Genomic DNA, 24412 nt, shown 5'->3' with positions numbered 1-24412 from the left:
GCTTGCCAGCAGCTGTCTGCTCACTCAGCCAGAAATCAAGCGGTGCCCTCGGACACCAACTGCAAGAGCTCCCCTAAGACCGGAGCCACAACTGGCCCGCTGAGCACGGGATGTGACTCAACAGCTCACAGAGCACATTCGCCACGAGCTCCAGGAAGCGCGCTCATCCAAGCTAATATCTGTAAAAACACGCCACATGATTGATTTCTGTAAAGACGCAGCGACCGCCAAGAACAATTACTCACGGCGCACAATACCTGACCCTGAAACCAGTCATCGTCAGTGACACGCAGCAGCCAAAGAGAAAGTGATGACTGCACCTCAAGGTCGTGTCCAGCAGGGACGACTGCAGCCAAATCGTCTGCTGCAGAGGTCTGGTTCTGTTCAACCTCTGGGTCTTGTGTTTTAATAAATACATTTGATAGGAGATCCTCAAGGTCAGCTGTGAAGAAAAAAAAAAAAAAAAAAAAAAAAAGGAAGGCTGGATCAGAATCTCATTATCATTGCAGACAAAAACTTACATACTTTGACTAAAAGGTTGAAACTCTGCCTGTTTAGCACAGCGAGAGAAATGTGTTTGTCCACAGAGGATGTGCCCAGTCTGAGAGGAACTGATCCAAGTACTTGAAGTTTGCTGCCACCTGCTGATGGTTGTACCCACAAAACACAGCGACTCTAGTTTTCGTTTGTCATGTCACATAGTATAACACAATCAAGACACAAAGAGCTGTATACAAAAGTGTTAAAGTTTATTTCAGAATGAAATACATATTTACAAGACACCTGGATCACATAAAAACACAAGGTATAAAAATTCAATCTCAGTAATATTTCATAAGAGACAACTACATATACAAACATCTGGTTCGTCCTCTGGTCTTCCCTTTACGTTGAGCAGCTGCAGCACAGTACTTCATCATATCGTCCGCTGTAACTGTGGAACAGAGAAAATGTACGATTTACACAGAAGTCGAGCGTGTCCATACAGACCTAGCCCTACAGCTGCACCATTGCACACCTTGTAAATGACTTGAAATCCAACCTGATGGAACATAGTAATGAGGGAAAAAATCCCAACTTCAATGACTGTACTGAAAGCATTGTGAACTACACAACAGTCCCACAAAACAACAACAACAAAAGACTATCCTGTTAAGCCCAATTTGCATGAGATCAGAATGACCGGGGAACCACGGATCTTACAATTATCCCCAACATGAGTTTCATACAACACATTTGCATGTTTTAAAACAACTTGAAATGAATATTGGATTTCATCCATCAAATATTTTACTGCCCTCATTGATTTGTAGCTCTCTCTCTCTCTCTCTCTCTCTGAATCAGCTTCCTCAAATGTTTCCCCAAAACTTATAGAAACTTTCCTGTTCCTCACCAATGCAGCCTTTCTAGTTCTGTAGTGAGAACGAGGCAGAAGGAAGAAAGCAGAGACACTGCAAAAGCCTTGACAATGACAACAATTTTACAAAGTTCTGTAAACGTATTGAACATTAAAAGACTGAAACATGCCACTTGTATTAATATTTAGACTCCTTAATTACATGGTTGATCCGGTCTCGCCACCTCAACCGCCGCTCCCTCTAAAATGTTCACCGAGTCGGAAACAACTAAAACAAAGAGAGCTTAGGTCCCGAAGACTGTAAGTAGGATGTGTACGTTTTCATTTATACTAAATCCAACTCTTTCAAAAAAATAAATAATTTCACAAATTTCATTGTAACATATGTGTGGCCTGATGAGCAGTGGCTGAGGCTCATAAAGCAGAGCGGGTCATTCAATAATCACAAGGTCGGTGAACCGATTCCCAGCTGCAGAAATGTTGCATCACGATGAGACTGAACTTTTATTGGTGTGCGAGAGCAAGAACGTGCTGTATGTCTAGAATAAAAGTACTGTACAAACATGTGTCTACAAGGGTAAATGCGGCATGCAGTGCAAAGCTCCTAGTGTGGTCAACAAGACTAGAGATGCGCAATGAAAATGCAATGCCTCGAGGAAACTGTTGTTGTGATTTGGCATTATACAAAATGACGTGTCTTCAGTTCAGTGTGAACACAAAGGAAAGCCTTCAACAGGTTGATAACAGCTTGAAGCCACCACAGGTAAAGGCACATCTTCACTGCCATGGCAAGTGCTTTTCCAAAACACACCTAGTAACTACCTTGAGCATTTATATGAATTACATCTGAGCTGAGGATATCAGTCATGGATGCGCTTGGTTTTGGTAACTTTACTAGTTGCAGTTATATTATGACTTGTACATTTTATGTCTGGAAAGCAAACAAGCACGCTGTGAATCATAAGATAAAAACTGACTTAATTTTAAGGTTTTCAACTTAAACAATGGCTGACACATCTGACACTGAGCGAGAAGGAAAATCGACATGTGACTTACTCTATGATGGTGCAAACGGAGCAACAGAGGCTGGAGCACCCGGAGCACTGGCGGCTACAGGAGGAACACACCTGGCGCTCACACTGGGAGCACCGTGTTCTGGACCCCTGGCTCTTCTGACAGACACAGCAACGTGTAGCAGGCACCGGTGCACCTAAAAAGCAGAGACATCCGTACAGTACAGTCAAACAAAGCATTTAGGAAAACATGCAGGTTAAAAGCAACCAAAGTAAGCATCCAAACATGCAATAATGCTGACATCTGCTGGTAGAAAGCATGAACTGAACCGACTATCTGTCATTTCTTTGAACTCAGAAACTTCAATGTCACTTTTTAAAGAGACTCAAGCCTGATAGGATAACTTCTTCGACCTGGTAGATCTTTTGGCTGCTCCCTTTAGGAGTGACCACAGCCTCCACCTCACCCCATCTCCGGCTGTCACACCAACCCTCTGCATGTCCTCCTTTACTACATACATTAATTTTCTCTATGGTTTCCCCCATTTTCTTTCTGCCTGATAACTCCCTGTTCAACATCCTTTTGTCCAATATATCCACTATTCCTCCTCTGAACACGTCCAAACCATCTCAGTCTTACCCCTCAACTGTGTCTCCAGAATGACCTACACATTTCTAATCTGCTACATCCTGGATGCTTCCAATTAAAATCTTAATGTCTTTAACTCTGCCACCTCCAGCTTGGCCTTCTGTTTTTGTGCCAGTGCCATTGTCTTACAGCACAGTAGGTCTCAATGCCGTCTTGTAAACCTTCCCTTTCACTCTTGCTGTTATCCTTCTGTCATAAATAACCCAACAGTCCACCCTGCCTTCACACTCTTCTTCACCTTTCTTGTGCACTGTCCATTGCTTTGGATGGTTGACCCCAGGAATTTAAAGTCATCCACCTTCTATTTATTTTACAGGAATTCTGTTGGACAAGTCATCAATAACACCAACATAATAAATGGAAGTTAAGCAGAAGCATTTATGCACCTGCTCCTTTCCTTATTTCACAAAACACACTTTTAAAACATATTACAGCTGAGTTTAACTAAACTTTATTCTGGATCATCTATGTAGACACTTTTCTTTCCAGATATCATGCAGTTTTCATTAGGTTATAGGTTCAAAAAGACCACATACATGGACTTTTACTTTTGTTCCATTTACAAGAGGTTCAGTGTGTCACTGGATGTCACTGTTTTCACATGTATTTTGTTTACCTTTTGCTCAATAATCATATCTGCTTCCCGTCTTATCATAAACTCTGGACTAAAGCACTCTGGCGATGGTCACACACCACACTGCACTGAAAACTGACTGGTGCGTCAGCTATCCTTGTTGGTTCAGTACTGAATAGTTTACTTTTCACACATTTTCATTTTTGCTTATCCTTTACTGGGTGCATCAACTACAGACTTCACACTCTTCATCATCTGTTTCAGTTCAGGCTCACCTTGTGCACCACTTGTTTTTGTGAGTCTGCCATCATGTCCAATCAGCGTCTGGCCCCTCAGAAGCGTATGGCTGCATGCAGGGGGCTCATGCTCTACGGACTTCTCCTCTCCGGTCCATATTTTGCCCATCACTGCCTTGGCACCGTTGAAGAGTAGGTTTTTCGTCTTTTCTATGAGAAAATGGAAGCGGGGGCACTTACAGTTGAACCCAAGAAGCTAATGTTCATAGCAACAACAGCAGGCAAAGTTAATGAACAATGTAGGATCGATAGTGTAGTTTAACTATACACTCAAATACAATCAAAGTGACCTACGCGATTTTAAAACGAATATAAAAGGACGATATACTTGAAGCTAACAGCGCAAGCTTACCTAACAGGTATGTGCGCAACGATGATGCTAGCATTGGCTAACGGTGCAGCGAAGCCACACAGTACCCAGAAAGGTGGACTTACCGTATATTTCTTGCCTGTATTTGTTCCCAAACACGCCGTAATTATTCAGCTCCTGTTGCCCAATGTGTATTTTGTATTGGGAAGAAAATGTTTCCGGAAAAGGACAAGCTCGTTTCGTCATTTTGGTTGCTAAAAGTGCTGTACCTTACTCCCACGGAGGACCACACTTGTTTGTTGCGGGAAAAATGAAACGGAGGCAGACAGGCGCCAATCACAAGGACGTTTTACCGTCACGTGGGTGCTCATCCCCGTTCCGGAAAGTGCGCCACTTTCCCACGTGACTAATGCTTTTCATGCTGCCTTCATGGACTGTCGTCAATGTTGTGTGTTACGCATTTTAATTTCAGAAATCAGAGTAAAAAAATCAATGTATAAATTAATTTATCTTTGTGATGGAGTCAATACAGTCCCAATGGACTCAGCTAACAGTAAATTAGTAATATATAGACAATTATATCAATTTTTGAAAACAGCAAGACTGGGCTCCAGAAATCAGATTATCATAAAACGTTTTCTTTATTGGATCATGGAAACACATCCACGTTTTTGATTTGCGATATGGCTATAAATGTATTTATAAATCCAATATTTTGACTCACAAAAACAGTGGGATATTTAACTACAACACAACAAACACAGTTAGCGTGGATCAAAGCTTATATGTTTGTTTATTATATAATGAAGTGAAGGTAACTTGGAGAAACATGCTTCAACATGACACACTGCCAGCGCTTCCATCAAGGGAAGGGGGTGGGATAAAGACTTAAAACATCTGGATCATGCACTCTCTGGACTTTCCAACGCCAACCCACTTGACTAAGAAGAGAGAAAAGAGCACAAAGAGTTTTGGTTATGTGTGAGAAAATTTATATTGAGATACACGAGTGTTATTTTCTCTCACACGTACTCGGAACTCCAATGTGGTTCTCAATGAAGCGGATGTAGTTTTGTGCCTTGACTGGGAGGTCATTCCACTTCCTAGCTGCTGAAGTGTCTGTCTTCCAACCTGGGAAGGTCTCATATTCAACCTCCACTTTCTGCAAAACGTCCATGTTGGCTTTGTGTTGAAAAGAAACCAGTTATTACCAACTCTTTAATCAGTCAGTCCTAAACAAAGACCATCAAATTAGGGAAATCGTTTACTCTTTTCCACAACCTGGAAAGTGGGGAATCCTCTTCCCGTTGAGTTTGTAGGCAACTCCAACTTTAATTTCATCCAGCACATCCAGAATGTCAAGTTTTGTCAAAGCAATGCTGTTGGATAGATGTCACATTTAACATGTGCGGTTAATCAGTGTCAGGCTGTGTGACGGTGCAGGAAAATGGCATGCTCGTGGGATAAAACACAAAAACCACAAAGCAGCAGATGAGCACCAGTCCTAATCACTCACGCAGTGAAACCATTAATCATGTGAGCATATCTGACGATGACCAGATCCAGCCAGCCGCAACGTCGCTTCCTTCCCGTGGTCACACCCACTTCGTGACCCCTCGTCTGCAGCAGCTCTCCTATTGCCTACAGAAATAAGCAAGAAATAAACATCTCTGTCTGTTATGATCCTAAAGATCTAAAATAAATAAATAAATAAAAATACATGCATATTATTAAGTACACCTGAAGTACACACAGCCGAGTACAATAAAACATCACGAGTTGGAGGATGCCCTTTGAACATCTTGACCTTAGTCCCTATGGCCTGTTCCCGTTACAGGTAACATTAACCCCAGCACACACAGTAAATATATCCTTAACTAAGAGTCTGACCCTAAATTTATCCCTGCGAACATGTGATCTGGAAAAGAGGTAAAGAGCCGTCTCTCACAAAATTTGACAGCTGCACTCAGTGAGAATACCCCCCCCCCCCCCCTTCACACACAGGCCTGCCAGCCGTGCTGCCTGTGTGTCAGCTGGGGGATCACAAACAAACTGTATATGTCAAGCTGAATATCTGCGTGTTACATAACATGTCATGTGTCTCTTTTTACAATACACAGACCGTGAAGGCCAAAAGCCAAACGCGTGACAAGATTTGCCAAGTGCTGCTGCGATACCAGGCACTCACATTGAGCTGTTCGGTGGGGAAGGCTCCAATGCCGACTCTGGTCGTGTAGGCCTTCGCGACGCCAAACACGTCACCAATATTCATCGGAGGGATGCCGAGACCGGTGCATGCTCCTCCCACGGTGCAGTTTGATGATGTCACAAAAGGATATGTTCCTAGAGAGACAATTTTGTATATTACAGCAGCAGCGATTTCTTCCCTTTTCATCACCCATATCCAAAGTAAAGTGAAAAAAAAAGCAAAACAACAAAACTATTGCTATGGCTCCTACCAAAGTCGATGTCAAGCAGAGCAGCATTGGCCCCTTCAACCAGAATTTTCTTAGGGGGGCCATGAAGAGCTTCGTACATATAATAAACACCGTCTCTAACCATCGGCCGCAATCTCTCAGCGAATTCCTCCATGAAGCAAGAAAACAGAGATATGTCTCAGTGCTGGAAACAATAACAGACAGTCACTCAATAACATCGCTCTTATCAGTTTCTACCTTTAGTTTTTTCAGCTGGTCCTCAACGTCAACCGTCAAGGATGGATACATGGACTGATACTGTTGGACGAGATTCTTGAATCTAAAGAGATTTACCAGAGGTGTTACCCATGACATATCACTGTATACAAATGGATTTGACTCCTCTGCCTGAGTTTTACACACCATGCCTACCTAGTAGAGAAGTCCTTGAAGTCACCCAGGAGATCACATACGCGTAGACCAGTGCGAGATGCTTTGCTGGAGTATGCAGGTCCAATGCCCTTCTTGGTAGTTCCAATGCTATTACGTAAAACAATGTGTGAGATCAGTGTTGTATTCAATAAATTATCGTGTTGCGTTCTTTGGGAAAGGGTCAGGCTGACTCTGAATGGTGTCCTGCCCTCCTCACTATCGCTACCCTTACTTCTTTCCTTCTTGCGCTTGTCTTTCAGTTTCCTGTAAGCCATCAACAACCTGGTGGAAATCGAACACTGTGGAGAGACAGAAAAAACGATCGATAAGATGCAACCTTGAAGAGATGAATTAAACGGGCTATATATATATATATTTAAACATGGAAACAAGAACATCTTCATAGATGTACCGAGGTGAGCTCTGTCTGAGACAATGAGTCTCTTCTCCCAGCCTTTCAGACCTGGTCAGAGAATAGAAATCACATGATTACATGCTAATTTGAGTCCACACTAGTTTCACTCATTTCTGCTAAAAATACCTTTCTTGTCATTTTTATCCCCTTCTTCAAACAAACCAGGTAGATGTATAACTACTCCATTACCTAGAAGATGAAGGGAAAAAGCAAGTGAGGGTAAATATTTGAATAATAGTGCATCTCTGTAAATAATAGAAATTGAAGCCTTTACCAATAAGAGATATGCTTTTGGGGTTAATGATCCCACTGGGGAGAAGGTGGAAGTCGTACTCCTTCCCATCCACCACCACTGTGTGTCCTGCATTATTCCCGCCCTATGGATCAAAGAATGTTTATTATTAATAATTATAGTAACTGGCAATGAGCAAGACATACAATCAAAGACCCAAGGCCACCTCATCACTTTTAGCCACACTAACATGCCCCGTCTGATTTTTATGATGAGTGATAAGTGCCCTCTTTCCTGAGCTTTTCGAGCATCTATTTTAACTAACAGACTTGGCTGTTGCTGGTGGATCCTCCACTCTGTTCCCCCCTGGATAAGACCTGGCCTTCTCATGTATCATGTCAGCCTGAGAATGTGACCCCTGGAGCCCGGTGGGTTGGGCTCTCAAGCCTTCAGAACACAGGGTTCTAGTCCTGTCAGTAGTACAACACTGCAGGCTGTTGACAGCCTTCTCCGTGCCTGCTGGAGCTGAAGAGACCTCTTGACCGTTATGTGTCTTATGCAAGGCCGGGTCACAGACTGACCTGTCTGGACCTGTTTTTATTGATGATTTAATGCAACCAGAAAGAGTCAGTCAGAGGAAATTTACCCGAGGTGTTAGGTCGATTACAAGCATTAAAAGAGTAGTCAGGGTTTCGAAAAAGTGCACTTATTCATGATGCCTGACAGTATTTAAGACATTCGTTTTGAGCTGTCACAGCTGCCTATTGCATATTTGAAATTCGTCACAAATATAAACACGTCGCTTTATTGTAGTGGGGAAAATATCCACAGCTACACTCGCGTTAAATATACCGGAGGTGCGAGTGTTTTCGCTTTCGCACCTGTTGCACATTACCAGGCGCCAGCAAGTCACAGAATTTATCGTGAGATCACGAATTCATGCAAAAATACTCAGCAGCACCACTCACAGTCAAATCCAATCCACACGTTTACCTGACATCTGCAGACAATGTCAGCTTCGGTAGCCAGTAAATCCACGACCTTCCCTTTCCCCTCATCTCCCCATTGCGCACCGAGCACCACGGTCACTTTGTTCCCCGCGTCATTACGCGGTCGCTTCTGCCCGGTGGCAGCGGGTTGATTTGCGTTTTTTTGGTCTTTCCCCGACCAGCTGAGCGACATGATGGTGTTGCCTTGAGCCTGTCCGCCTCAAGAAGACCCAACTGTCTCCAAGAGCAGCATTGCCATATGTGTAACCGCATATCCGATGATGTCAGAGCCAGACGCACAGAAGTACGTAGCTGTGCTCAAACAAATCACCCCCAAAGCTGCTGAAGCACCGAGATAACAGTTTTTACACAACCGTCACGAAGGTGGAATTGCTTAAACATGACTTTTTGAGGCTTCTCTAACCGATTCAGATTGCCTCAATACCGCCATCTATGCGAATCAGACGATCAAAAACAGAACAGACGAACAGTATCTTCAATTTTATTAAAATATACCCAACATTAAAAGTTACAGTCCATTCTCGCTCTCCTTTATACGCATATATCCTGTCGCAGATCATTTGATTAACAAAGAAATTAAGACATAAGATTTGTATTATTTTATAATTGATTCAATATCTCAAACCAAACACTGCATCTTTTTATGGGTACATAAACAAAGCTTATAGCAAAAACACATTCACTGCATATTACAACAATTACACAAACATAAAGAACATTTAGCTTTTTCCTCCCCCTCAAACACAAAAACCCTCCAGTTTACATAAAGTGACTCGGTAACGTGAAAACTAAGAGGAGAACTAAGGCTGATAGAGCTTTTGCCACTGTGGCACTCTCTTCCCCAAACATTAACTGCAGACTCAGTCGCGGTTTTAAAAAACAACTCAAAACTCATCTTTTTAAAACTGCTTTTGGTTAATTTTTTGCCCGTTTTATTTTCTCTTTTTATGACTTGTAATCTTATGTGCAGCACTTTGTGATTCTGTCTTGAAAGGTGCTATAGAAATAAACATTTATTGAAGAAAAAAATAAATCCCAGCCTCAGATGTGGTCGCTCTTCTTGGTCAGGATGAGGCTTCACAGAAGACTTCCACATCCTCCAATCAACATTATGGAATCCCAATAAAATAAACTGTTCTCAACTCCTGCTCGGAAGTCAGCATTTTCTTTTCCCTCTCGATTTTCTTTTTCTGGAGTCACCTAGAGAGAACAAATGCTCCAATCAATAGTGCGAATGAAAGCGTGTACTTTAATACCTTTCACAGTTATTTCTGTAAGCGACACTGCCGGCTCAAAGGCCCTTGGCAGAGAGGCGCTTTGCTTGCAAACACTATTATTGGCTTAGAGATGCCCAGAGTTTGAGTTAATTTTTTTAATACATTTTATATCATGTACAGTATGTTTAATTAAAGTTTAATTAACAAAACAGTTTACAAGAAGCACATGAGACTGTTAGCAGGTTAAATCGTTGCAGATTCAGAGAATGGACAAGAATATATGGAGGAAGAAGAAGAGGACACAAAAGTGACAGCTTTCATGAAATAACTGTCCACAATGGCTTCACAGAGACTCCACAAACGGCGAGGCTGTTTGAGATCAGAAAACTTAATTTCAGTAGATTAACCACTAATTAAAGATGATTTATTATTGCACAAGACAATACTTTTATTTTGCCCCCCGGCTCAAGTTTAACAGATATCACAAACCCCAAGAGTTTAGCCCGACAACCAGCTAAACTGGGAGAGCGTTAAGAGAGACGGCCGTGTGTTAAAAGTCGGACAACACAGACAAATGAGATCCAGATTCCGGTTAGACCAACAGATGACGTGTTATTTGGAACAAAAGCTCTGACGATGAGTGAGTTAATTTCCGGCTTACGGTTTGCCATCCCATCGACTTGACCTACCTCACTGCAACACACAGCCTGTTTTATGTTTAGTGTGTCCTTTCCCACTGTTACCTTGTGTTTCAGAACGGAAAACAGAACATTCAAACAAAAAGGGACCACAGGTTTTAAAACATCCATTCAGTATTCAATCTTCAAGACAAATGCTGCACTCATACTGTTTAATTTAAAAGATTCATGTAAAATATTTATGCACATATAGTAAAATAGCCCATACATAAGATATAAAATGTTAAATGGAATAAAAACACTAACAGAGGATTCGCTTTAAGAAACGTCAAGAGACTAGCATTCCAGAGATGGCCTTTATTGAAGTGAATGGATAGGTTACCTTGGTTACTCTTCTTTTTGTTTCGTTTAAAGAGCTTCATCTGTTTCTTTGGGTCTGGCTTAAGGGCTTCGGACACAGATGCCAGATCTTCTGGTTCCAGTGCATCTTGGACGTCGCATTGCACGATGCCTTCATCGAGCGTAATCAGGCTCTTTTTGGGGTCTGCAAGTTTGCAACTATCGACCTCGTCTTGGCCAGACGTTTTCGCCCCCGTGTACGCGGTCTCCTCGTGCCACTTCTCTTGCCCTACAGTCTCTGGTAAATGGCTTGGTTTATTAGTAGTTTCTCCTTTCCCCTCTCCCATAATATCGCTTTCCATGCTCCGCTTTGTGTCCGTACTTGGAATTTCTTTGACATGAACGTTTACGCTAAGATCCGTTGGCTGCTCGGGGGCCGGGCTGGGTGTGTCGTCAAACGTAGCCTCCAGCAGGTCAGAGTCTGAGAGGGATGAAGGACTGATGACGCTGGTCTCTGCTGAATCTAGTGAAAAGCCATTTGTGGGGAGGCATGGTTGGTGGTCCCCTTTAACCTGAGACTGAGCTTGAGTCACATCTATGGGTGATGCTGCATCTTTCTCTGGCTGCAGAGATGTAGGTCTTCCCAGGAGTGCCGCTGGAGCTGTCTTTCCTGGGAGTGTGCTTGGAGGTGCGGCTGTGCCGTCGTGCACTGCATTCAGCTGAGGAGCCGGCAGAGTCTCTTCTGACGGGCTTATAAAGCCGTTCACCTCGCCCGTGCTGTTGTGGCGACCCTCTGTCCGAGACGCGGTAGGAGCGGAAATGGTGGCCATGTCGACGGCTTCTTCGCCTACAGACTTCGCACTTGATCCTGGGGGACAGAACAGCCGATCAGTTAACAGAATTAACATCTGAAGTTAGGGGATGTTCTGCAGCGAGCAATGAGACAGGACGACTAGAGGCTCTCCATAAAAAGAAATGCTCACATGGGCTCCACAAAGCAAAAAACAAACAAAAAGCAATGGCGCCAACTTAGCGAGACGGGAGGCGGTGCAGAAGCACAAATAATCCAACAAGGCAGTTTTGTGGCTCGCATTTAAGCGGATCAGGAGCGGAGCTAGGAACTGCGGATGGAGACCACGGCCTCGTATCCTTACCATGTGGGCAGGTATCCCTACGCATTTCACTAGAAGGGAGGCTTTCCGAATCGCACCTTGGCCGGGTCTTTCTGAGGCTGAAACCTTTTCTGATGTCCGCCAGGAGGTTTTCTATGATGCAGCCGTCGTTCTGCGGCACAAAACCTTTCTTGACTAAAAAGAAGGGCACAAAGAGGACATGGGAAACACGATAGTCACATCACATCTTGTTCAGAATTTTCTAGTACAGTAGAAGAACACAGCGCTCTTCACAACTTACTTATTTTCCCATTCTCTCCTTTCTGTCTCTTGGACTCTTCCTCTGCCAGCTGCTTCTTTCTCTTCTCAGCCTTGGCCGCCTGTTCTGTCCGAGTTTTGTTTTCCTGTTATCATTAAGGAAGGATTTCACTATCTCGCAAGTACAAAATGTACATAGCAGTTTGTCTTTGTGTCATTTGGGCCGTAGCATATTAACATGTCTTAGTTTTCCACAGTTTATTGATACAAATGTTACAAACAAAACACTACCTCCCACACACAAGAGGAAGATTTAACAGTGCCAAGTGTACACACACACACACACACACACACACACACACACACACACACACGATTGTCTCATAATGCTTGACATCAACCAAAGCGGCCTCTCTGACCTTCAGCGCCTTGATGAAGAGTCCTCGGAAAGTCCTGATGGTACCGAAGAGTTCCTCCAGTGACAGCTGATTGGCATCTTCACATAAATAGACAGCCAGTTCACCCTTTTTCGTCTCAATCACGGCGAATCTCTCGTTTAATTCTCCGAACAACTCCAGATTTGCCTGCAGCAGAGAGAGAGAAGCATTTGGGATGTGGATCCAGCCGCCAAGAAAACAGTGCCGAGTTATGCAGTTTTGCAGCCATTTGGAGAAAAAGCAAAGATTGACGTTTTACCTCGAGAACTTTTGCATACTGCTCCTTCACCTCCTCCGCAGAGTTGGAGACTTTCTTGGCTGTCTCATTCAGCCGTTTGAGTAACGCACTGGCTTCTGACTGAACAGAGTCCAGGTTAATTCTGAGGAGCAAGGGTGACAAGCGCCAAGTGTTAGAAATCTTTGACAAAAGAGTTGAAGAAAAAAAAATTAAGACTTTAAGTTTGCATGAAAGATTTCCATACCCTGCTGCCTTTTCACATATGGCTATTTCATCCGGTAGAGCCAACAGCTCTGGGTGGTTTGCCTCTGCTTCCTTTGCAAAACAAGCCATGCAATGGGTGATTAAACAATTTCATGACTGAGGAGAAAAAACCCCAAAAGACACTGCAGTAGCTGCCGGCCGGTTTGCGTACCTCCAGGATGTGATGAAGCAGCGTAATGCGGCTCTTGTTGGCCTTGGTTTCTGTGAGCTTGAGCAGGGAGCTAATCTTGAAGCCCTCGGCGTTCCCAGTGTGACTTCCCTGAAAGTGGACCAGTGATTAAAAATGCAAACTGTCTAAATGTCAGCTCAACTGACGGAGAAATGAGGGATGAGGTTCTTACATAGTTGAGAAAATTTCCCACGTCGAGGATGAGCCTGCAAAAACTGGGCATGAGCGTGCTCGTTCTAAGAGCTGGGAAACCAGGGACATTGTGTTAACATATAAGACATATTTTAAGCTAGCCAATTAAAACAAAGTTCACCCTTAATCAAATTTCCTTATTTTTCCACAATCAGGCCTGTTGTGCCATTTTCATAAATGATGTCCCAGTTATTTAGCAAATAGACAAGCTTCGTTGTGCAGGAACTTTTTTCTTGCTTAAGTGAATGCATCGTCATCACTGAACAGAAGGAAGCCCACATCCATCCCCACGTGAAGCATGCGCCTGTGACAGATAACAGGACGTAAACATTAATGATACTCCTCTCACCTGGGCTGTAATGCCATCTACTCGCATTAAGCTGGTGGATATATTCATCCATCTACTCAATTTCCTTCCTCCCCAAACCACTGCCTTATCCTCTTCCTGAGGCACTCCCAAGCCAGCTGAGACACATAATGTCTCCAGTGTGTCCCGGGCTTTCTCCCTGTTGGATATGCCCAAAACGTCTTCACCTAGGAGGCGACCGGATAGCATCGTAGTCAGACACCCACTCACCTCAGCTGGCTGTGGAGGAGTGAACGCGGATGACTACGTTCCTCACCTGTACAAACAGTGCTCAGTCATGACAACATGATGCGGATGGACTAATCAAGCTGACAGCTTCGCCTTCACACTCAGCTCTTTCTTCACCATAACAGACTAACACACTGCCCGCATCACCACATATCGTGCAGCAAATCCATTTGCCAATCCTGCACTCCTCCACTCACGAACTAAACCTGTAAATACGTGAACTCCTCCACATGAGACGATAGCTCAGCTCCACCCTTTTCCTGGCGGAGGATCGTGGGCTTCGCTCTGTCTCACTTGGCTTCAAGCCACCTCGGAGATGGATGTGGTGGCTAGAAGTGCTCAATAAAACACACATTGTGCAAAAAGCCAGCATGATTCGGAGAATGCAGAGCCAGACACCCTTCCAGGTGTAGATGGCTCGGTAAAGAGAGAAAATAGTTCCCACACAAAACTGCTCAAAATAAGAATTATGGATTTGGTTTTGTTTTTTGAGTAGCTGCATCATGATTTCTGGAAAGAGACGTTGCAGTTGCACAAATCCAACATTTTCTGCTTTGAATATCCTCAAGGCAAGTGCCATGTGCTTTCATTGGAGTCAAGAGTTCAACAGATACACTGATGAAAAGCCAGAAAACTGATTTTAAGGTGAACCCCTCCCTTAAGAATTATAGCTGAATGCATGCGAACACAGGTGAGGGACTAAGGTTTACTTACAGTGGCAGGCCTCCTCCATAAGCTTGACTTTAGGTTTGAGCATCTCCAACACTGATGCAGTTTCCTCGCACAAAAGCATGCACTCAATCCTCAACTGATAACTGAAGAGAAGAGCGAGAAGAGAAGTCACGCACACGGCAGCCACGCAAGCAACACTTAAAGCAGAAATAAACTTAAAAGAAGGGGGGGGGTGTTACCACGGCACAGTAAGGAGAGCGGTGTAGAAGCGATCGACGTTTGCCAGCTTGTCTTTCTCTCCCTGGTAGGACTTCAGATTCTCCATCTACGTGAAAACACAAAGCACTGACTCAGACAAAGCACCATCATTCTCAAGCAGGGCCTTAACTGGCAGATAAAAACACTCGAGGTAAGGATGTTGGCAGCACAAACCTCATGCTTCTCTGGCAGGAGCTTAAGCAGCTGTTTTAGCACCTCCACGTCAAACCGAGTCCGATCCCCACTCTGGATCATGCCCACAAACTCCTCGTTTGTGCTGGACGGAGAGAACGTAAAAGGTAGAAACACGAGCAAAACGCATCAAATCACAAAAATGTGTTTGATATCTCACCATTTGAACTGCTTGAGGAATATATTCACGTTCAAGCTTTTCTTTGGGTCGATGAACGTGATCTATAAAAAGGTGGGTGGAGAAGGGGGGTGTAAGAGAACAAAAACAGGATTAGTGATTGTTCGCCTCTGCTTATTAGCAGTGTTTTTCTGAGTGTTTCTGCTCCGAGGAGCACCGTCGAGAGCTGACCAAGCACACCTCTTTAGGCTCCTTCTTGACAGGAGCAGCTGCCCCCTTGTCTTTGTGTTCGGCCACCGGGAGGCAGAACAGCTGCTCGATGCTGCTGTAGTCGGGCTCGTGAGGAGGCGGCTCTTTCTGAACCGAGGCCCACATGGAGTGACCATCTGTGTGCACGAAGGAAAAGAGTAACCCGTCATGAGCTTGTGCGGCTCCACTTTTGTACGGACATTGTGCCAAGTGATCATCTCTCTCCTTCCAGAAACTTGAGGGAAGCCTTCGACACCCACATTAATTAACACCCAATTTTGGATGGTTTAACAACTCAGAGCGCTATTCATGTCAGCGCTCACTCCCATCAACTGTCCACTACACAGATGGCAGCAGCCAATGCCTTTGCTTAAATTCCTCATAATTATTGCTATTTAAAAATGTGGGACCTATACTGTATGAGCTGATAATACAGGTTTATGCAACAGAAGAATTAGTATGAGATTTGACAGTTATTAAACTTAAAATAAAACAATTTTAAAAAATGGAGGTTTTATCCACTTACCAGTAACAGTGCGAAGTTTCTGCCAGTTGAGCTTCTTCATCCTCAGAGTGGGACAGCGGCTTGTCTTTGAGGGCGCGCTGCAGCCCAGGGCCTGGCTACTCTGGGCCACAATCATGCCTGTTGGAGGTGGAGGTGGCATGCCGGGTAAAGGTGGAGGTGGTGGTGGCATGCCGGGTAAAGGTGGAGGCGGTGGTGGCCCACCACCCATCCCTGGTAAGGGCGGGGGAGGAGGGGGGACCCCTGGTCCAAAGGGCAGAAAGGGCAGAGGAGGTGGTGGTGGGGGAGCCATTCCAGGCAATGGAGGAGGTGGCGGGGGACCAGCAAACCCTCCAGGTAGCGGTGGAGGAGGTGGCGGCGGTGGCGGCGGTGGCGGGCACTGGTTAGAGGGCGGTAGAGGGGGTGGTGGGGGTGGCGGTGGAACAGAGGTACACAGTGGCCTTTTAGGGGACGGTGTGCTTTTGTTTGGCTTCTCCGTGTACGGGTGATCCAGCTCCGTCTGCACAGCCTTATCCACTTTGACCCGCAGTCCGTCCACCTCGTGCCGATCGTCGCAGCTTTTTCTTTTAAAAACCATCAGCCGCTGCATGATCTTCTCACAGGACTCCATCTGAGCTGCAGCACAAAACCAGAAAACACACACGATGTGAATTAGCTTCCCACTCTACAACAGAAGCTTTCAGCCATCCTAACACCGGCTCCCTGCCTTTCATCTCAAGGCGCTCTATATGCCTGAATAATCACTCGTCTTCACCATCTTTAAAGTGTTGATCTGGAGTGAAAGCATTGTTGCTGCTGTGCTGACTCACAGTCCTGGGCGAGCAGTATGGCTCTGTTAGTGATGGCCTCCAGAGCCAGCCAGATGTCAGGGCGCCCTGGTCCCAGCACCAGCAACGTCTGCAGGATGGACAACAGCTGGAGAGAGGCTGGGGAGCTGCTCACCTGCACACAAACAACACAAGAACATTAAGCTTGATAATTTGCACAAGGATAATAAGGTATTTTAATCTGTATGCTATTAACAGATCCCTCTCTTTACTGTGACACTTCTGAGAGAAAAGCCGCATTCATGCAGTGTTCTGCTTGATGGACTATATTTTTTATTAGGAGTTGACAGAGCCATTTCAATAGGCTTTTCTCACCTTGTTAAAAAGTGTAGTAAAAACCTCCAGGTGATTACTCATATCAATGCCCCCATACACTCGCAGGAGCTCTTCCTCATCTTCAGCCATCGCCTCTTCAAAAGCTTCGCACTGAATAATCAAGTCTTCATCCTCCTGCTCCCTGCAAACGCACACACGCCTATTACAGTCATAGCTCGGTTCATAGTTTAGTTCAGTCCCATTTTCGGTGTTTTTTCCTTAAAAAGTTCTGATAAGGACCTTTGATCCAATTTATGCCATTAATGGAAATACATCACAAAACTATTTTTCTAAAAGCACCATTTCACTTGCGGTGATTATAGCTTTTAAAAAGGAACCTTTAAAAATGTACCTCAGCGACTTTATTGCGGAAATTAAGAGGCTGAAAAAAATAATCAAATGTGAACACCAGAAGGATGGCTCACCTCAGCTTTGGCAGAACATCAAGTAACTGAAGCCCTGCAAGCAAAATAACACAAAATGACACAGCTCCGAGTAAAACAACAAGAAATCATGAAATGTCTTACAAACAGTGTCGCCTGCCGCCACACAGGACTATATGTTAGTTTGGGGGGAAATTCCAGGAAGTCACGGGTGAACAATCAGAAAGGAGGCGTGGCCAATCAGGTGGCTGATTGGTCCAAACCAATTGGACCAATCAGGTGGCTGATTGGTCCAAAACTAATATGCTGGGGGAGAGAAGCTATGGGATATTCCTCAAACCATCATGAATGTGGTGCTCTTCAGGAAGCTTGGCGGTTAACACTTGTTCCTCATTTAAAATAACTGTTAACTTAGTCAAAGGTTAAAGCAGTGTTTGCACACAGCAAAATCTCCAGTGTTAAATGAACACTGGAGAGTGTCTGTATGGGTCCACACCTCTGAGTGTTAAATTAACACTTTTGACAGTGTTGTATGTTTAAAAGTAACTTAGTCAGTTTTGCAGATTAACAAAGACTAACACTGAGCAGTGCTGATCTTCTAACACTGGATTATTTCTAACATTTTGTTATTTTCCAGTGTTAGAAAACCAGCACTGCTCAGTGTTAGCCATTGTTGATCTGAAAAACTGACTAGGTTACTTTTAAACATATAACACTGTCAAAAGTGTTAATTTAACACTCAACAGTGTTGTATTTAACACTGAGAGGTGTGGACCCATACAGACACTCTCTAGTGTTAATTTAACACTGGAGATTTTGCTGTGCACAGAATATACACTAGTGGCCCTCAGAGGAAACGGCCTACTCTGCATTCAAGGTTTAATGCTGCCCAATTATTCTGAGAGTGGTGATATTTTCATTTCTGCTGATTTGTGGTGCAAAATGAATGAATTACACCATCTAATAAAGGCTTGAATTTTTTTTGAATTCTCAGGCATTTTGTAAAAGTGAGAATGAGGCCAGGAGACCTATTCTTAGTCAGACCCAGTGACAGATATATTCGTATGAGCGCTCCTGCCCATGGCCTGCTTTCCCCCTTTGTACTCACTTTGAGCTAACAGTTTACCCACAGCGTCACCTTTTCCTATAACAGGAATTAACTGTTGAGGAGCAGCCAAACCTACCGATGAACTCCTTTCTCATCCTATCCCGCTGCCTGAGGTCCTCTGTCCCGAAGATGAGAGCGTTGATGACACTGAGGAGCGTGACCATGTAAGGGACGTTATCTGTGGCCTGGAGCTCGTTCATAATCACGCTGAAGCGATACTGCTGCGTCTTTACGCCCTGAAGGAGAAACCACATTTGAGATGTGAGAGGAAAGTCAGAATGGAGCTCTGCTAACTTTTCTACAGGTTTAATCCGCTTGCCTTGTAATGTTCCAGGGCGTCAAGTGCCAGCCGATGACCGTCCAGAGAGAACATGCTGAGGGCTGCAAGAAGCTCAAACACCTGCTTCTTCACCATGGTGTTGGAGGTGTCCAACGCTGTGTAGCATAATGATTGCACACATCAGCAAAGGATGAATTCTCCTATTTTCCATATCAGTTTTCCTTAAAATAATTCCCCCGTGTCTACTCTTTCCGCTTTGTGTCCAGACCTAAAGTAAAAGGATTGTTTTGCCGTCTTTGAGGCAACACTACTTGAACTTTGCCCTCTAAAGATCTGTTGCTGTACTGTAGATAAATATGTGTCTGTAGGTGGGGAAATCCAATATTCACAGCACACTGTCACATTACAAATTCAGGGATGTCCCGAAGCGACCCTTAATGACTCATGTCTGCATGTTAAAGCTGAGGACATGCCTGGAAAATTCAGCTTGACAGAATGAGTCACAGAGAACCCTTTAATCATGTGAGCTATGACCACTTTAACACAATATTACAAATGTTACATAAAAAAAAAAGGTCAAATCTCCTGCCATTAAAGAGGAGACGGCTTTATTTGAAAGAACTTTTAACAATGAAATATCTGGAACGTTTATTTCCATGTGAGACTGAGCAGAGGCATCAACACGACACTGGGAAAGCGCATTTGTGGTCAACCTTGGGAGAGCTTCCGAATGTATCCCTCGTTTTCTATGATGAAGTGAATCCCCGCCGTCGAGTTCATCACTGCTCGGACGCAGCTGACGCAGGTGAGCTGCAGGAGAGCATCTGCAATGCGAGAGCATCCGCGCCCGGAGAGACGGTCCAGGGCCTCCAGGAGGAGATCCAGCCCGCTTAACTCCAGGAACTGCACCATCCATGTCTGATCGCTGCCTTCCAGGCGGCGCTTCAGCCCAGAGTAGTTGACGACAGTGGGGACTTGGAGCAGTCTGATGCACAGCTCTGGATCAGAATTCTCCAGGTTGGCTTCCTGCTGAGTGTCAGAGTCCTGCGAGGAACCCAGGCGATCCCTGACCGCTGCCCACTTCTTTTTCCCATCTGATTTTCCAGACATTGCTGCTGTATAAACTGCAGGTGGGGAGAAAAAAAAGAGAAACATTTACAGTTCTGCAAGTGCTGTACAGATGAAGCGAAACAGCTCTCAGGAAATTCTGCAAGTTGGTAGCGTGCAGATACCGCCTGCCTGCTTGCGCCGACATGCTGTAATCTTGTGTGGCAGAGGGCTATCATTGTTATCCAAACCACAGAAAACAGGCCAAAACGATTCTTTATCGAAAGCAGAATGGGAAACGACAGCTTTGCACTTTAGAAACGAGTAAAAGATACGTCAGCGGCCATCACCAGCTCTGCCAAACATTCCATCTTAATCCTGCTTGAGCGAGTCTGACTGCCAGCTCATCAGAACTCTGCACAAAGCCAGGCTTGATGCTATTTGGATAACCTGTTCAGTATTTTCAACAACAATAAATTAAATGCCAAGTTAGCTGGAATTAAACTGCAACGTTTGGGAGGCGTGCTTGTGAAGAGCTGATACAAAGAAGGAAGCTCACGCACTGATGGGCACACACGATCCCTAAAAGTCGCCTTTTTCTGGTGCATTTTCCCATCAGTGCAATCCCCACTTTCACCAATCCGTCTCAACCCCAGCCTCGAAATAAATAACACAGGCACATTCCTACACACGGAGAAAGTCAACAGGGTAAGAGTTTAATCCAAAAAAGGGGAAAACTTTGCCCCGAAAGTCTAAAAATACTTTGTTTCCAAACTTGAAGTTGCAATATTAGCTGCTCCACCACATGAAGGCTCCTGTGTCCCCAGTTGTTGATTTTACACTTGGCACGGAAAGGATATACAAACGAGACAACGGAGCGAGCACGGAGAAACAATGCAGGGCAAAAAAGGTCAGGAAAGGAAAACGGCCAGGAAGGAATTCCAGCCGTCACCAGTCCTCTTTATCAACCTAAGCAACAACATAAGGCTCTGCTTTCTGCATGTTAGATGCTCTGTAAACGAAACTGCTTGCAAATGTCTTCGCTGACTCCTATAAGTGGGTATTTTCTCTGAGAACAAAGCTGCTGTCTTGTGAAACATCCTCCAAATTGAATTTCAATCCGCTCTGCGGAGTCAAGGTAAAAATGAAGCCTTTCTTTTCTCACTTTTTTCTCTCCTGGCAAAGCATTTGTCACTTCTGACTGCAGCATTTCAGTCCTGCTGCCAGTGTGAGAGTGTTACCGTGGCAGCAAGCAGCCAGACAATGGTCTTTTACAATAGGCCTTCTCAATGCTCTTCAAAGGGCCGTGTTCATCAGTCACAAAATGGATGCATGCTCCCTAACCCCCTTCCTCCTCCTCTTTCTCAGGCTAATAAGACTTATGGCCACTAATCCTTTACACACTTTCTGATTCAGAGGTACAGCTTGTTCTCATTTCCAAAGTAACTGGAGAACAAAAGTTGCAAATTGACGCCTGTAAACGGGAGAATTTTCACAGTCATAAATACTGTGAAGTTACTGGGAGTCATTAAAATGTGCTGAGAATTTTGTTAAGTGGATTCCACAGCTGACTCACACACTTCCAAAGAGAGGCTGGTGTGTAGAAAAAGCGTGCCGCGACTTGGCAGCACAGTTTGGGAACTTTTCAGAAGGGAAGGAAAGGACTTTCCTGGGAGAGGAAGCTTGGCTTGTGATAAATACACTGGTGGTATGACAGCTCCAGTTCCTCCTTTTGATGCTTTAGTTTCATTTCTAAGGAGTGCTTTCCGACTTAAGACACATTCTATCCAAGCACAAACATCTGGGCTACATGCTGAGCAACATCAGAGATGATGTGTAGGGAAACAACACATGCAATTCAAAAATGATCGTATAGTACAAAAAGTCTGAAATCAGTAAAAAGGCTGCTGAAGTTTCACGTAAAAAGTGCTCACTTGGTTGATCAGGTGACTAAGATGCCAAAAGACGGTGTCAAAACAGCGTCATTAGTGTGCCCAAACATCCTGCCTGGACAATTTCCACTGTGTCATTCCACTTTGCTTTCTCTGCACTTTCCTGTGTGCTCTCTACTCCTCTATCAATTAAAGCCAACAAAAAGTCTATACTTGTTTGCAAGTCATACACCCGCCCACCTGATTAAATCTACAGTGTTGATGTCAGACACAGGCCCTCCAAATCCAGCATTTCTCAATAAAAGAAATCAGTGCTTACCAAGACTTATTCATTCGTTCAAATTCAGATTTCTATTTATAGAAAATTACAGTTTTTTTCTACTTCAGACACAAAGCTTTTAGATGCCAACCCAGAATCTCCCTGAACTCCCGTTTCCCATTACCTGACTGATCACGCGCAGTAGATAAGCAACTATAAAGGAACAACAAATAAAAGGAAAAAAGGCGACACACCTTTTAGTGGTGCATAATAAAAAGAAAAGAAGTAAGAAAGCTGCTTAAATTCCTATGTAGATCTAGCAGTTTAGTTACGTCGAGTGATCCTCTGGTTAACTGCTCCTCAGCACTAATGTTTGCAGCATAATCTTTTCTGCACTCCTCAAACATAAGCCACTTTCATTTTCCGACCTTGTCTGCCAGAACATGTACCACTAATAGCAGGCTGATTCACTGCATCAGGACAAACCTACTCACCGGTCCTCTGGTTTAGCCGCCTACACAAGCAGCCCACTGCTACAGTACAACCTCAACACTTGTGAACATGCAGGGACATCTCCACTGACTTATTTCCTCAGAAGCATATGCACAGCTTCTGTGTGCAGGGCCATGTATGACAGTAATCACAAACAGTAAATAAACAATATACAGTGTACTGAGACGCCAGATTGAGCAGAAATTGTATGAAATTTGAGACTATTTCATTTAAACACTGAAACTACGGCTGAAATCACGTAAATCCCTTTATGTTAATTAGAGTTTGAGTATTTACAAATAATTAAGCGTTAATCCACACTTTAATAATCTTGTTGCCCCCCCCCACTCTGTATTTACATAATGATCATTGCAGCAGAGCACATCTGGTGCTCGTTTAAGGAGCATCCACATCCACACCTCCTCTGATTGTCTTTCCGCTTTTCGAGGGAGTGACAGGCATGCCTGTAAAGTCTTCAAGCGCATTCTGGAGTTAAAACGCAATTCAGTGTTAGTGTGGCCCCAGACTGACCGCGCACGTAACATCGGCATTTTTGACTAAAGCCACGCGTGACAACCCGCGATGTCCACGTTACAGCCTTGAAACTGCAGCTGGACATTTTTGGCCAAACTGTTTTGTTTTCCAGCCTTTCAGCCTCTCTGGCAGCGCGGCTTTTAAAGGGACAGCCTGTTACTACCTCCACACTGTCACTTTGAGAGCCTGCATTGCACACTGCTCCATTATTACCGACCGTTTGCGCTGCGATTTTCCCACATATCAGGAAACATAACGGGACTTAGTCACCTCAGAGTGGCGAGAAAAACACGCAAGAAAACACATTGATAACAGCATCTACCGTCACATCACATATAGGCGCTCAAAACGGCGTCGCACTATTACAGATCACCTATCGGCTGAGTGTGATGCCTTACCTGCCTTTATTCCATTAATATAACTACACCTCAAAAATCGCGTCCTCGGCAGTGTCTCGTTTAGGGGGGCGCTTTGCGGTCATCCAGACTCTCATTACTGAGGAAAAAAGACGAGACCAGGACCTCTAAAATATCGGCACTGTGCGGCAGGTCAGTCCCTCATGGTATGCGATGGTCCCTTTCAAGTCGCTACAGCCCCTCTGCTTCCACACAGTTGTGAAACAGCGACGATGTCAAAGCAGCGTCATTAGTGTGCCCACACATCCGCTTTGGACTTTCAGAATAAACTCAACAGCGAAGAAACCGCAAACGCCTGAAATGTGGTTACACTATAATAAAAAAGGATAAAATAATAGTACATAAATACATTTGAATGAATAATAATAATAATAATAATCGTTTAAAAATATTGCTATTAAAATTGTTGTTGTATAATTAAAAACGACGTTTTTAAACCAAAGCCAGCCCTTACAGCAACAATTGCCCTACCACTGGGACTTAAGTACAACAAACAAACAAACAAACAAACAAAATTTAGTCTTGAGATGACTTTTAGTTGGCAGAAAATTACACACTAACAGAAAGAGAACTATCTCCATATCGTATGCCTGCAGTTTATGATCAGAATACGTGTATATACGGTTTTAAATGCTGTTAAAAATACTAACGTGGATGGGTAAAAGGCTCTCTATGTTTTATTT

At 44.1% G+C, this 24412-nt stretch overlaps 4 protein-coding genes across 4 annotated transcripts; all 4 read right to left on the bottom strand.

Annotated features, from left to right (window-relative positions):
• Positions 1 to 728: 728 nt before the first annotated feature.
• siva1 (SIVA1, apoptosis-inducing factor) lies at positions 729 to 4556 on the bottom strand. Its single transcript, XM_005742777.1, has 4 exons — positions 4325 to 4556; positions 3869 to 4039; positions 2414 to 2567; positions 729 to 934 (listed from the first exon to the last, which is right to left on the bottom strand). Exons 1-4 carry the CDS (start codon positions 4443 to 4445, stop codon positions 886 to 888), a joined length of 495 nt encoding a protein of 164 aa, XP_005742834.1. The 5' UTR covers positions 4446 to 4556; the 3' UTR covers positions 729 to 885.
• Positions 4557 to 4816: 260 nt separating this feature from the next.
• adss1 (adenylosuccinate synthase 1) lies at positions 4817 to 9042 on the bottom strand. The gene is made up of 13 exons (XM_005742775.1): positions 8689 to 9042; positions 7738 to 7840; positions 7590 to 7652; positions 7461 to 7511; positions 7281 to 7347; positions 7049 to 7156; positions 6875 to 6956; positions 6659 to 6785; positions 6388 to 6542; positions 5716 to 5840; positions 5481 to 5578; positions 5232 to 5381; positions 4817 to 5140 (listed from the first exon to the last, which is right to left on the bottom strand). Exons 1-13 carry the CDS (start codon positions 8875 to 8877, stop codon positions 5088 to 5090), a joined length of 1371 nt encoding a protein of 456 aa, XP_005742832.1. The 5' UTR covers positions 8878 to 9042; the 3' UTR covers positions 4817 to 5087.
• A 648-nt stretch (positions 9043 to 9690) lies between these two features.
• LOC102197319 (inverted formin-2) lies at positions 9691 to 17408 on the bottom strand. Its single transcript, XM_005742831.2, has 17 exons — positions 17319 to 17408; positions 16986 to 17118; positions 16180 to 16791; positions 15645 to 15790; positions 15447 to 15508; positions 15269 to 15371; positions 15076 to 15161; positions 14879 to 14979; positions 13550 to 13620; positions 13360 to 13467; positions 13189 to 13259; positions 12966 to 13086; positions 12689 to 12853; positions 12313 to 12415; positions 12054 to 12206; positions 10943 to 11767; positions 9691 to 9905 (listed from the first exon to the last, which is right to left on the bottom strand). Exons 1-17 carry the CDS (start codon positions 17406 to 17408, stop codon positions 9862 to 9864), a joined length of 2994 nt encoding a protein of 997 aa, XP_005742888.1. The 3' UTR covers positions 9691 to 9861.
• A 331-nt stretch (positions 17409 to 17739) lies between these two features.
• On the bottom strand, positions 17740 to 23961 carry inf2 (inverted formin 2). The gene is made up of 5 exons (XM_005742776.1): positions 23712 to 23961; positions 19803 to 20213; positions 19129 to 19244; positions 18886 to 19045; positions 17740 to 17777 (listed from the first exon to the last, which is right to left on the bottom strand). The coding sequence occupies exons 2-5, from the start codon at positions 20197 to 20199 to the stop codon at positions 17740 to 17742; spliced, it is 711 nt and encodes a 236-aa protein (XP_005742833.1). The 5' UTR covers positions 20200 to 20213; positions 23712 to 23961.
• Positions 23962 to 24412: the final 451 nt, after the last annotated feature.

Source organism: Pundamilia nyererei, unplaced genomic scaffold, assembly GCF_000239375.1.
Source record: "Pundamilia nyererei isolate P.nyererei 1_Seehausen unplaced genomic scaffold, PunNye1.0 scaffold00123, whole genome shotgun sequence".
NCBI lineage: Eukaryota > Metazoa > Chordata > Actinopteri > Cichliformes > Cichlidae > Pundamilia > Pundamilia nyererei.
The sequence above is the reverse complement of the archived record's forward strand: the minus strand, read 5'-3'. Positions and strand labels throughout refer to the sequence as shown.

What these genes read in the sequence shown, in the direction of transcription:
- LOC102197319 (XM_005742831.2), bottom strand. Translation starts at nt 17,408, where the DNA reads ATGGCTGAAGATGAGGAAGAGCTCCTGCGAGTGTATGGGGGCATTGAT. An exon ending in AGGAGAGAATGGGAAAATAA is followed by an intron (nt 12,207 to 12,312) that starts GTAAGTTGTGAA and finishes CCTTCTTTTTAG; the next exon opens with TCAAGAAAGGTTTTGTGCCG. An exon ending in CAAAAAGAAGAGTAACCAAG is followed by an intron (nt 9,906 to 10,942) that starts GTAACCTATCCA and finishes TGTTCTCTCTAG; the next exon opens with GTGACTCCAGAAAAAGAAAA.
- siva1 (XM_005742777.1), bottom strand. Translation starts at nt 4,445, where the DNA reads ATGACGAAACGAGCTTGTCCTTTTCCGGAAACATTTTCTTCCCAATAC. An exon ending in AAAAACAAGTGGTGCACAAG is followed by an intron (nt 2,568 to 3,868) that starts GTGAGCCTGAAC and finishes TCTGCTTTTTAG; the next exon opens with GTGCACCGGTGCCTGCTACA. An exon ending in TCCGTTTGCACCATCATAGA is followed by an intron (nt 935 to 2,413) that starts GTAAGTCACATG and finishes TCTGTTCCACAG; the next exon opens with TTACAGCGGACGATATGATG.
- inf2 (XM_005742776.1), bottom strand. Translation starts at nt 20,199, where the DNA reads ATGTCTGGAAAATCAGATGGGAAAAAGAAGTGGGCAGCGGTCAGGGAT. An exon ending in ACGCCCTGGAACATTACAAG is followed by an intron (nt 19,046 to 19,128) that starts GCAAGCGGATTA and finishes TTTCTCCTTCAG; the next exon opens with GGCGTAAAGACGCAGCAGTA. An exon ending in GATGAGAAAGGAGTTCATCG is followed by an intron (nt 17,778 to 18,885) that starts GTAGGTTTGGCT and finishes TTTTGCTTGCAG; the next exon opens with GGCTTCAGTTACTTGATGTT.
- adss1 (XM_005742775.1), bottom strand. Translation starts at nt 8,877, where the DNA reads ATGTCGCTCAGCTGGTCGGGGAAAGACCAAAAAAACGCAAATCAACCC. An exon ending in CAAGCGCAAGAAGGAAAGAA is followed by an intron (nt 7,157 to 7,280) that starts GTAAGGGTAGCG and finishes TTTACGTAATAG; the next exon opens with CATTGGAACTACCAAGAAGG. An exon ending in GAACCACATTGGAGTTCCGA is followed by an intron (nt 5,141 to 5,231) that starts GTACGTGTGAGA and finishes CTCTCTTCTTAG; the next exon opens with TCAAGTGGGTTGGCGTTGGA.